The sequence below is a fragment of the Panulirus ornatus genome, chromosome 57 (assembly GCF_036320965.1).
Source record: "Panulirus ornatus isolate Po-2019 chromosome 57, ASM3632096v1, whole genome shotgun sequence".
NCBI lineage: Eukaryota > Metazoa > Arthropoda > Malacostraca > Decapoda > Palinuridae > Panulirus > Panulirus ornatus.
In genome coordinates, this window is record NC_092280.1 from 27,522,950 (window position 1) to 27,536,202 (window position 13,253).

Sequence of the window (13,253 nt, forward strand, 5' to 3'; positions counted from 1 at the left end):
CCCACCACCCCTCCTCTGCTCCCTCCGCCGCCCAACTTCCTTGGTCATCAGGTTAAGCAGTACTGCGACCGACCGTCGGGGGAGGAGGGGCTGTTGGGCCGCGTCGTTAGTCGTAATTGGTTTTTGGGTGGTGGGGAACCTCTGATAACTTTCTGATCGTTCGGTTTAACGGAGAGAGAGAGAGAGAGAGAGAGAGAGAGAGAGAGAGAGAGAGAGAGAGAGAGAGAGAGAGAGAGAGAGAGAGACTGAGACCCCCGCGAGACTGATGAATATCTCTCTCGGACTGACGGAGAGACCTTCTGAGATCTACGAATATCTCTCTTGAGTCTTCGGGAGACCCCACCCCCTATGCGACTGATGAATATCTGGGGCTTCGACGAGATCCCTTCGAGGCTGATAGATGTCTATAAGGTTTCAACGAGACCTTACTAGACTAAGGAATATCATCGGTGTTCTGGTGAAATAGATCGTCATCAGAGCGAGGGTCACAGAAGACCACATAGATCATCGAGGTTCCCCAAGGCAATCGCTCAGTGCCTCTGAAGACATCTCTGGGAGACGAGAGGGAGATTGCATGATAGTATCCTGATAGGAGACGATGTTCGTTTGGTAATATATGTTCTGGAAGGCATTGAGAAGAAGGAAGAGGCTTGTTTAAAAGGTAAGTGGCGACTCTGTCTTTAAATCCCGCAAAACAGAAGCAGAGTTTCTGGTTTATCCTGTCTGCACTTTCTGTTTATTTATGATAACTAACTAGCAACCAATTCCCTTTGGGTTGATGAAGGGAGTAAAAAAAAAAAAACTGGATTTCCTAACAGCACTGATTTTACAGGTTATCTTGATAGACTTGCTTGGTTACTGGTTCCCCTAGTAGCAGTGCTTTGATAGGTAATATAATAATACTTGCTTGGTTGTAGATCACGGTGATTTTCTCATGATTACTGGTCTGTGTGTATGCTATATTATGCTAGGTTAATATATAAAGTTGCCTCGATCGCCATCTGCTGTGTTAGGTTCAGCGCCACAATGATATCTTGGTTGTACGTTGAGATGTTAGTCGTTGGTTCATGCTATCTTGAGCTATGCTTGATATGCGAATTGCTAATATGTGTCCTTCTTCTTGCAGGGGAGGAATGCGAAGGGAAGGAACCTGGCATAGACGGCGAAGAGGGAGAATCCCCGACCTCCAGCCCAAGACACCGCCGGTGAGTCTTCATCCCTGAACATCACACGTTCCTGAGTCTTTGTCACTTGAGATTAGTCCTTTGAGTATTTTGTTTATACCTTGTGTGGCAAGTGATCCTTGATACATAAGCTTTACAGGTGATCATGTGTGTAAGAAGTGGACTAACCTACTTCATGTCCTCCCCACAGAGACAGCGGGAGTGTGGCGTCGCGCGAGGGGCTCTCCCCAAAGATGTCACCTCGACACTCGCCACGAGAGTCCCTGAACTCCTCCCCAGCACCCTTGGGGTCACCCCGGGCCACGCCTCCGGCACTCCGCCCCTTGGCCTCCTCGCCTTTCATGCGAGGCTCCGACAACGAAGCCGACATCCTCGACTTCTCGTTAAGACGATCGCCCGCTCTGTCGAGGGAGGACCATCTCAACATGTCCGCCAGGTCGTCTCTGGCAGGATCGCCACCTCCAGGGCTCCACAGACTTGGCGACTCTCCTCTGGACTTGTCGGTGCCCCGCAAGAGAGCGGCGGACGCGCTGCTGGAAGCGGCGCAGGGCAAGATTCAGCATGATCTGGCGAAGGGACTAAGTCCCTGGGGCATCCCGCTGCCACCCCACCTTGCCTCCGCCATGGCACTCAGACCCGACCTGGCAGCACTCAAGCCAGAACTGGCACTATGGAATGGAAAGCTTAAAAGTGAGAGCATTTCCACAAAGCTCCCCCCATTCCCCATGGGCGCAGTGCCACATTCACCGTCGGAGGGTTCCAGAGCCCTGGAACGGATGAGCGAACTAAGTAAACTGGGAGGCGACAGCGGCCTGGATCTCTTCAGGAGTGGGTTGGGCGGCAGCTCGGGTCGCGCCACAGCTTGGCAGAGTCACTGGCTCAGCAAGGGCCAGGACGCCACGAAGGATGTGCTCAAGTGTGTTTGGTGCAAAGCCTCGTTTAACACCCTGGCTGAACTCACGACCCACATGAAGGAGGCTAAACACTGCGGGGTAAGTCTGCCGCCTCCCATACCACCGCCCTCGACCAGCGCCTCCTCAATCCACACCCACCTTCCGCCTCAGTATACGCCCACCAAGACACACACCTCAAAGCCACCCTCTTCTTCCTCCTCGGTTGCGTCAGGTTCCTCCTCTTCAAGTGACCTGATGTCGAGCATTAAGGAGACGATGCCGCTGCCCCGGAAGCTGGTGCGTGGCCAAGACGTGTGGCTAGGCAAGGGCGCTGAGCAGACCCGCCAAATCCTCAAGTGTATGTGGTGTGGTCAGAGTTTCAAGTCCTTGGCTGAAATGACTCAGCACATGCAACAGACACAGCACTACACTAACATCATTTCTCAGGAGCAGATCATCTCATGGAAATCCCCCGAAGAAAAATCGACAAGTCAGAGCCACGTAAACGCAGTCCTCACTTGTAAGGTGTGTGACCAGGCTTTCGCCTCCCTCAAAGAACTCAGTAATCATATGGTGAAAAATGCCCACTATAAGGAACACATTATGCGATCTATTACGGAATCGGGAGCGCGGCGGAGGCAGACGCGCGAGAAGCGCAAGAAGTCACTACCCGTGCGCAAGCTCCTGGAACTGGAACGCGCCCAGCAAGAGCTCCGGGCATCTTCCGACAGCGGACGGGGCATCAAGGACCATTCGGGGTCGGGACGCATCTCGTGTGAGAAGTGCAGCGACAAGATAGAGACTTCTCTCTTCGTGGACCACATCCGCAACTGTGTGGGCGCCTCCTCCCGTGACCTGCTCAAGTCAGCGCTGCTCTCCCCCGACAGCGACTACAGCAACAAACTCGACTCGGCTCCTGAGACTGACAGCGAAGGCAAGAAGACCCCGGAGAAAACCCCTCGCGATAGCCCTCGGGAGAGGGACTTCGAAAAACAAAAGGGCCGCGGTGCCTCAGAGTCTCCATCGGTCTTAAATGCTCTCGAAAAATTGATCGAAAAGAGTTTTGATTCCGGCAAGGCAAAAACTGGAGGAGGACCACTCGGATCAAGTATTCTCCGTCGGCTCGGCATCGACGAGAGCGTCGACTATTCTAAGCCGCTGATGGACCCGCAGCTGATGGGGATGTACGCCACCTTCTCCCGGCTACACGGCGGACCGCCCCACGGGGCTGGCACCCCATCCACTTTCAATCTACCACCTTCATTCGGCTCGAACGACAGAGGCGCGGGACTTCGAGGCCTAGGCGACTCTATGATGAGCCCAAGTGCAGACTCTGACACACGTGATACATTCCCGCGCTCACCGTCGCGGCCTGGGTCGCGCCCGGCTTCGACGGGTTCGATAACTCGGGATGGCAGCGGCAGCGAGCGGTCCCTCGAGCTGCTACGGCCTGATAGCCACCCCGTCCCCACTCCCGAAGAGCTGGCACCGACTGAGAACGGTGCTGACCACTCTGACAACGAGCAGGAGAGTCTCTGCGGCAGGGAGGAGGTGAAACAGGAGCCTCCCGAGACAAACGGAGAGATAAGTGATCGTGACTCGGTTTCTGCAAGGGAGGAGATCAGAGTGAAGGAGGAGATACGGGTGAAAGAAGAATTCAAGTTGAAGGAAGAAGGAGAAGACGAAGAGGATGACGAACTCGCTCATGACGTGGGCCGCGAGTCTCCGGCCGGCCGACTCCTGGGCTCCCCCACAGGCTGCAGTAGCAGGTCAGGCACTCCCCACTCTGAGGCTAGCGTGGGAGGACGTCCTGGCTCTGGCCTCGGGGCGTCTGGGCTAGGGGGCCTCTCGGCTCTGCTCGGGGGCGGCGGCGAGGGCAGCTCTTCACACCCTCTGGCGGCGTTACAGAAGCTGTGCGACAAGACAGAAACCCAGCCGCGGCCGCCACCAGTGAGCGGGGCGTCCGCCGGACCGCAGACAAATCCGGGAGCGATTTTGGCCTTCTCGTGGGCGTGTAACGACGCAGTGACTGCCGACAGCATCATGAAGTGCGCCTTTTGTGACACTCCCTTCATCAGTAAGGGCGCGTACCGGCACCACCTGTCGAAGATGCACTTTGTGAAGGACGGCGTCATCCCGGAGAACGCAGGCGGGAAGACCAGCAGCGGGAAGCCTCCGCCGGCCGCAAGTAAGGCGGCTACGCCCCCCGCGCCTCCCGTGGAGGAGTCCCCACACTCCAAGTTCCTGAAGTACACGGAGCTGGCCAAGCAGCTGTCCAGCAAGTAGTGCCGGCCGCTGCCCCGGGGGTGGCCGCCCTCCTCCTCCTCCTCCTCCTTCTCCCTCAACCACCACGCCCCCGCCAAAGACCCCTCCCCCGCCCCCGCCCGCCCCGTGTACAGAGTGGCGAGCCTCGTATGTACAGTGTAACTATTTATCCTTCGTGAGAGCTTGGTGGCCCCTGTAGTCTTGTGATACCTGGCAGCTTGGAGGCGGTGGCGGCCGGGGTCCCCCCCCCCTCTCCCCCCCTCATATCACCCGCCGCCCGGGACAGTCACTACCGGCGGGCGCTGCTCCCGTCCCCCCCGCCCGCAGGAAAGACACGTGCCAACAATCAAAAACCAAAAAAAAAAAAACAAAAACAAAAAAACAACCCGCAGAGTACAAAGTGTGTGTTGTGGGCGGGCTGGGTTGTGGCCACGCCCGTAGTAGCGAGGGAGCCCGCGCCCACGAGCCGGTCCCTGCAAGCCAGGGATGCCGCAAGGGCGGCTGCGGTGTTCCCTGGCCCCCGGCGCGCCCTCGTCTCACGCTGTGTATCAAGGCTTCTCTGGACGACTTGATCGTCCTTAGTCGCCGCAAACTCTTAATCGCTCACACTTGCTGTCACTTTTTTCACATAGTTATTAATATATAGACGACGTAAGGTTAAGCTGACAAGGCAATGATCAAATTGATTGTTGATAATTATTTGGAAAACAAAAGAGCATCAATGATGATGTATGGATATCATTCTTTTTACAATACGCTGTCTTTGACTTGCTGAAAGTGATCTCAATGCTTTTATTCCTAGTGTAAACATGCGTCTGACCAACAGAGGTACCGATCGGCGAGGCTTGGATATAAAAAGTAAATAATAACCCCCTATCTTCCCTCCCCTCAAAAAAAAAAAACCACTACATCCCCTCCTTTTTACCTCCTAGTCTGGGTCTTCGCGTTTGCAGCGTCGTGAACCCCTTCAGCCTCTCCTCAACACGCCCTCGAATCCTTATCCAACTTATCCCACCCCAAACCTACCCCCTTCCTCAGCAGGCTCGTTACCCTCTTGTGGTCAGCCTCCAAGAACACCACACCATCCCTCCCTCCCGGATTCCTCCATCATCATCCTCTCGGAACCACCTCCAACACGCAGAGCTCGCCTTCTCCACAAGCAGTTTCGCAGCCATCCGACACCTCCAAAAACATCGCTAAATCTCGCCTCCAAAAAAAAAAAAAAAATAAAACGCTCCGACTGCATCCTGGGCCCTCCAAGCTGGTCTTCAAAACACTATTATAACCCCCATATCACAACATTATAACCAACCCTCCCTCCTCCTCACAACAATCAAAAATAATGAGTATCTGGCTCCCAGTTGTTCTCAAACTTACACTTCAGCACTTATATAAACACTACCTCACAGGCAACCTTTCTCGGAGGCTCCACCTGCCCAAGATAGAAGATTAAAAAGCACCAGCGAAACAACTAGCCACACCTCCCGCCATACCTCTCTCCAACTTGCCTAATGTATTGTTGTACGCTAACCTCCACCTCCACCTCCTCCTCATCATCATCGTGCCTCATCGCTTCCCTTCGCTTTCGTAACGCTAGTCTCCATATCGGAGTAACCAAATGCCAGACCTCAGGGCCCCTCTCTTGAGTCTTGTTCACCTTTAAGTTGTCAGCGTACATCTCGTTTTCTTCTTCCCCCCAGTACGCCCAGGTTCGAACATGGGGTCCCGGGAATGATTGCTAGAGCTGCCGTAGGTAGGGTCGTCCGCCACGCCTTCTCTCTCTCTCTCTCTCTCTCTCTCTCTCTCTCTCTCTCTCTCTCTCTCGCCGCCACGCCACCACACCCCAGTTCGCAGAGAGGGACGCCAGATAATTCATCCCTAATGAGATACTGCCTATCTGAAATGAGTTTCACGATTCGAGGCGTGAACCCGGCGGTTTCAAAGGCAAGCCAGCCAGATATGTTTCACATCAATCATGGCGGAGCTGTTGATCAAGAGGGGTCGGATCATTGGCGAGGGCCGTCGGACGTCTTGTTCTAAGCTTCTGTCTCCTCCCCCACACCTCGCCGGAAGTTCTTGAGCCAGCTTATGCTTTATTTTTTATATCGCTCAACTATCTCGCCCCCTAATACAACCCCCTGAGATTCGCGTCTACCCTCCCTCCAACCTCCACAACTCTCGTCGACTCGCTACGCCCCCAAACCCCGTCGACTCTCTGCTGCCCACAACCGCCTAGGTCTTGACCGATTCTCTTCGTCAGTTCCAGCAGCCCCGGGGGTCATCTTCACTCATCCAAGAATATCATTATATCGTGGTATTGCCATTCGGACTCGTGTCTTCGTATTTTACTTGTAATATTTGATTGTTGCAGTTAGTGTAAAACCCCAGACCCACCTACCCACCTCTCCTCTCACAGCCTTGATCACATCATCTCCCCCCACTCCCCCCCTCCATACAATGGAGTGTATAGTTGTTGTACACTGCGGGAGTGTGGGATCAACGACGCTATATCTTATGACATACGACCCTCAGAGTGGCAGGGGTACGATAATTGCCCCGACGCTCCCATCACAATCACATCTCGCGGATGAGGTATGTTGTTGGGTTGCTAAGGCGGTGTGCCGGCAGGGCTAATTTTAGAATGATACATGCTGCCAGCAATACAAAGGGGCGGAGGAGTAAGCCAGTGTACACTCGTCAAGCCCTTCGCATCCCCTCCGTAATCAGGGGTTGTCAGTCGTGATTTAGCAGCGTGGCCGGAGCCACAAGATGCCCGGCCGTGCGTGGTAAAGGCGTCGCATCCCTTACTTTCTGGCTCCTCTGCTACCCTGGGCTCTCCTAAGCATCTAGGACAACTGCCTATCCCTCACCTCCCTCCTTCTCCTCCTCCTCCTCTGTCTTCCTATCCTCCCCTTCGCCCTATAACCTTGATCCTAGCTAGCAAACGCCAACATTTACCCCCACACCACACCACCTCTCCTCTCTCTCTCTCTCTCTCTCTCTCTCTCTCTCTCTCTCTCTCTCTCTCTCTCTCTCTCTCCCCGTTACAGAACACCCATAAAAACCTCCTGGTGTAACTATCCCTGAGCTGATCTCCACCTCTTCCCTCTCCACCTCCCAACCTCACCTCGGCGGTGTTGAGAGAGAGAGGGAGGGTGAGGTGAGGTGTGGTGGTGTGTGTATAAATCATACCACCTGAAGATACTCGGTGAGATACCTGGCGGATCCGCAGTGACATGACCTTGGTTACCAGTGGAGCGAGGCCAAGGGAGGTCATGTTCAGAGCGACTCACGACGTCAGTCGGAATACGAAAACAAACATGGCAGATTTTAGCGAAGGGGAAACATATACATTAAAAAGAAATCTCCCTTCTCGAAGGTTTTTGGGTGGATTTGATACATTGGCTTGAAATCCACAACAAGACCTTCTCTGGAGATGATTAGGTTGGCCTTAAAGCTTTGATCCTCAATCCTGAACCTATGTCTCAGGCGGGGGGGTGGTGGAGAAGTTACAATCGAATCCTCTTTCCTTTTTCATGAATGGCAGTCTTGGCGAACCTCTCGCTTGCGAACGACTTGTCGCATCCAGTAAACAAATACACTGCGGTTGCCTGAATGCCAGAGTCACGCCATATAAGCAAGCCATACTTGAGGCTAAAAGCGAAACTGACGGAAGAGGTGAAGCGATCGGGTGTTGGAGAGGGGGGAGAGAGAGAGAGAGAGACAGAGGGAGAGACAGCGTGTGTCGGTCCTGGAGGAATAAATGAGAGAAGAAAATGCTGTTTACTGTAGACCATATCAATTATCAAGTCGATGGTTTAGTGCTGGAGGGAGAGAGGGAGAAAGAGCTTGCTTAGTGGAGAGATAGATATCTCTATAGAGTGTTGGTCGATGTGAGAAAGATACATTAATGAATAATGCTAATTGTAATAATGATTCCATTAGGTTGTTTGTGAAGGCAAGGTTGTGGTACCTAACTTAACTAAGGTGAGGCCCAGTCAACCAACCTTCCACCTTCCTTCCTCCCCATTCATTCATTTCCCTCGACTGAAAATTGTATAAGTACGATACTGAATTATTTGTACATTGATATTTTTATATACATATATACATAAATCTATGTCTTGATTCTCATGTGATTTGTGAATCTGCGTTTCCCTCCTCAGTTGTTAGTGATATTAACGCCCTGTCGGCCTGTGTGTACTTAATTGACAATACGACGCTGCTCGCCGTTACTCAGACAAGGTCCCCCCGTTTTCTAATCTTCAAAAAAAAAAAAAGAGATCTTGAATCACTGTTATGGATGTAGCCGGGGAGCTGCCGCCGCCCCACCACAACCACCACCACACCCTCCTTACAAACACACTGTTACTCCCCTCCCTCTTTACTCTACCCTCCTCCTCATCCTCCTCTCCCCCTAAAAGTGGTATATAGCTCCCCCGGCCTGTGGAGGCAGTAGTGCGAACGACTTTGCCCGCCCTTACGAGCCAAGCAAGGAGATGATTTTTTTTTTTTTTTTTTTTGGATTGTCCAAACTTGTGTCTCCAAGTGCCAATTCACCTTTCATTGAATATACGTAATATTAAATTCTATTGACATTAAACAGGGGTTCTTTTTACTCCCCTGGAATAGGAATCTTTCTATAAATTCATCTGTGTATATCTCGCTATAATTGGAGCTAATCCAGGTACCATTTCCATAATATGGGTTCCCCACCTCCTTCCACCCCCTTCTTGTACCATTTCCATGATATGGGTTCCCCTCCCCCTTCTTCTTCTTCTCCTTCTTTCCCCCTACCCCCACACCACACACCCCCAAGCTTAATTGAAACTTCAGATTAACTATCTGATTGTAAGCGATTAAGAAATCTCCTTTGCCAAACTTCCAATGAACTTTATTCGTTTTTTTTCTTTTTTTAGGTTCTGTGACCTAATCTCTATACTTTTATTTTTACTTATTTCTTATAAATATTTTTTTGTTCTCATTATTTTTTTGAAGAAGCTTAGCCGAATGAGACCCGAATTTACCCACAACCCACCTCTCCTTTCACCCCCACCACAACCACCCTCCTCCCTCCTCAATCATTCCTATACACCCCAGTGAGTTACGATAAGCATTGCTACACTGACTCTCTCTTATTAGTGATCAGTGTAGGACACCTTATTTACACACACACACACACACACACACACACATACACACACACAACCTTCACAATATACAAAATGAAAGTTCATCGAGGAGAACTCAAAGAGTGTGTGCGTGTGTTTGAAAACATTGTGAAAAAAAAACCAATACTGACAAGTTTAAAAACTGAAAATGAGAAAAAAAAATAAATAAATAATAGCCCCCTCCCCCACCCCTTCAAAAAAAAAAACTCGACAGTTTCTGTATGTGAATCGATTGTGTCAAAAAAATAAAAAAAACTATTGTGAAGTGATTGTGAACAGCCTTGATGGACTTCTGCCTCTCTCCTTTTTTTTTATATGTAATTTTTATCATTATAATTTGTGTCAGTGTGACTCGTGGGGGGGGGGAAGGGGTTGTACCCACCCCATCTCCCCCCCCACACCCTCACCGCCACCACCACCACCACCACAACCACCACCACCACCACTACCACCACCTCCTCCTCCTCCTCCTCCTGCTCCTCCTTATTAGGAAATTGTATACAGGCAGTGACCAACCTCTCTTTTAAAGTCACTGCAGTCTATCTTATGCTATACTACTGATTTATTTGTTTTGTACAGTTCAAGTCCCTATTTGTAAATTATTGCGTTTTCCTCTCTTGAGCTTCCAGTTGTAAAGTTAAAATACAAGAAAATAAAGTATCTGGAGTGGATGGTTTCTGTTTCATTGTGACTTATCCTGTATGCTTCAAAGTCTTTGGAATTGTTTCATTAAGACGTGTCCTAGATGCTTCAAAGTCTTTGGCATTGTTTCATTAAGACGTGTCCTAGATGCTTCAAAGTCTTTGGCATTGTTTCATTATGACGTGTCCTGTATGCTTCAAAGTCTTTGGCATTGTTTCATTATGACGTGTCCTGGATGCTTCAAAGTCTTTGGCATTGTTTCATTATGACGTGTCCTGTATGCTTCAAAGTCTTTGGAATTGTGTCATTAAGACGTGTCCTGGATGCTTCAAGTTTGAAGTCTTTGGAATTGTTTCATTAAGACGTGTCCTGGATGCTTCAAAGTCTTTGGCATTGTTTCATTATGACGTGTCCTGTATGCTTCAAAGTCTTTGGAAATGTTTCATTATGACGTGTCCTGGATGCTTCAAAGTCTTTGGAAATGTTTCATTATGACGTGTCCTGGATGCTTCAAAGTCTTTGGAATTGTTTCATTAAGACGTGTTCTGGATGCTTCAAAGTCTTTAGAATTGTTTCATTAAGACGTGTCGTGGATGCTTCAAAGTCTATGGAAATGTTTCATTGGGACAACTACTGGATGCTTCAAAGGCTTTGGAAAGTTTCCTGGCTGCTTCGAAGCCTGTGGCATTACTTCACTGACGTAACTTAAGTATTTCAAAGCCTTTGGAAATGCCTCAGTGACGTATCCTTGGTGCTTCACAGTCTTTGGAAATGTGTCATTGTGAACTATCCTGGGTGCTTCATAGTCTTTGGAAATGATTCAGTCATATATCCTGGATGCAGCAATGTCTGGGGAACTGACGTCATCTCGGTTGCTTCAAAGTCTTGAAAATTGTGGAAAAACGTTGAGGAAAAGATACTGGAATGTCTTCTTCTTTCTTCTAGGGCGGATGATTATAATAGAATGTCACGTAATCAACTATGATGGGACACAGTCTACAGAGATTGAAGCCATGATATTTCAGACACTTTCATAACACCATTTTTTCCTTTCCCCTTAAAAGACTTTTAAATTCCTAAAATACATCTATAAAAGTACGCATTGATTTTCCACAAAGACTCAATGAACTAGGAAACTACAGTTTCTCGTAGAACAATAGAAACAGAGAAGTAAATCCAGTAAGAAACTGTGATTTGCAACTTGACGTCAAAATTGGCAAATTCAAAGGTAAATAAAGAATTTATCATATACCAAAACTTGAAAAGGATAACTGATATTACTGCAAAACACACACACACACACACACACACACACACACACATACCCTTTTAAGTTAGATAAACAAAGCAACATAGTGCCATCCTAGTTTCAAAGAATGAAGAAACCTCTACGACTGAATATCCCATTGGAATGAACCCACTTTCTTGTATTCTTAACAGACACAATTTGAAAACGAAACGCTCCCCATTTTTTTTAATCCGTTTCGGGTAAACTTCCCCAAGAAAAGATGTAGGCAAAATGGCGATTTATTAATCCATCTATATGAAAAAGGAATGAAACGTTGAAGGCAACTTTCATATATAAGAACAAAGCAGAGATTAAACAATCTATCGTGGAAAAAAAATAAAGAATACTGTGCTGGGAATTTATACATGAAGCTTCGAGCTTACTTGTGAATCAGTACCGAACACCCATAGTAGAGAGAACACATCGAGAACAGTAGAACAGGACACACTGATAACTGATGACTATTGATCCAGGTTGTATTAACGATGTATTATGAAAATACAACAGCTTTTTAGATAAAGCTTTTCACATACTCTCATGAAGTTGACACGAGTGTAAATAACGAGTAGAACAATTAGTTCCTCTGAGCAAGTGTTTTCGAGTCAGCCTGTGAAGCTTTTCAGCCATACCGGGACGATTCTGAGTCAAATAAAACCACCAAAGGTTAAATACTGGTTACAAATACGTAATGCTGTGTATGAGGTCAGTTTCACTATGGTGTATATGAGGGTAAGTTACGAATACATAATGCTGTGCGAGGGGTAAGTCACATGTACATAATGTTGTATAAGGGGTGAGTTACATATGATGCTGTATAAGGAGTAAGTTGCAGATACATAATGCTGCATTAGAGGTAAGTTACATATACATAATGCTGTATATGGGTAAGTTGCAATTACATAATGCTGTATAAGGGTAAGTTGCAATTACATAATGCTGTATATGGGTAAGTTACAATTACATAATGCTGTATAAGGGTAAGTTGCAATTACATAATGCTGTGTAAGGGGTAAGTTACAAAATTTTGAATTTGAATCTTCGGTGTTTAAAAGACGTAGACCTTCAAATAAAGGTTTGCACGTAGTATATATGGAAAGTATAGGGAAACGACCCTTGAGCACGACAGTACGATCTTTGAGCACGACGGTACGACTCTTGAACACGACGGTACGACTCTTGAACACGAGGGTACGACTCTTGATCTCGACATTATGACCCTTGAGCACGACTACACAACCATTGACACGAGGTAACGACCCTTGATCACGATGGTACGACTCTTGGATCACGAAAGTACGACCCTTTGGATATCATGGCCAGACCATTAGGCACGACGCTACAACCCTTGAGTACAACATTACGACCCTCTGACATTATGGTATGTGTGATTTCGGATAGTATGTCTTCCTCTCTCTCTCTAACATGTCTCGCTGGAAACCAGGAGATAATCTGACATCAAAACAAACTTCTGAAATAACTGCTCAGTATATGGTTGCCTGAATCTCTTCAAAAAGGTGACTAAGGAAAGAAAAGACACAAAACATCAAATCTACTAAGTTCCTTTTTTTTGTTCACGACCTCACCATCCTCCACCAGTGAGTTTCAACGATTATGACAGATCCCTCGTCAACAACAGGGCTGAGCCAAAGATCGAAATAGAGAAGAAGAAGAAAAGGGGACTTAGTTCTTAAGAACTCTTAACTACTCCATCACCCACGGTAGCACTCCAGGCGTAAACTGTACACTCTTAGGCAACTAAGTGTCTCCGGCCCACAAAGGTGATGAGGCAGGTACCTTCATACGCAGCAAA

At 48.5% G+C, this 13,253-nt stretch overlaps 1 protein-coding gene across 2 annotated transcripts in view; it reads left to right on the forward strand.

Moving 5' to 3' along the window:
* Window positions 1–10,181, forward strand: part of LOC139766347 (protein tiptop-like) — a 600,829-nt gene extending 590,648 nt beyond the window's left edge. For both annotated transcript variants that reach the window (XM_071694870.1, XM_071694869.1), the window contains exons 2-3: window positions 1,127–1,205; window positions 1,375–10,181. In XM_071694870.1, coding sequence (XP_071550971.1) covers window positions 1,127–1,205; window positions 1,375–4,363 — 3,068 coding nt within the window. In that variant the 3' untranslated portion in view covers window positions 4,364–10,181. The remainder of the gene's footprint in view (window positions 1–1,126; window positions 1,206–1,374) is intronic.
* The last annotated feature ends 3,072 nt before the right edge of the window (window positions 10,182–13,253 follow it).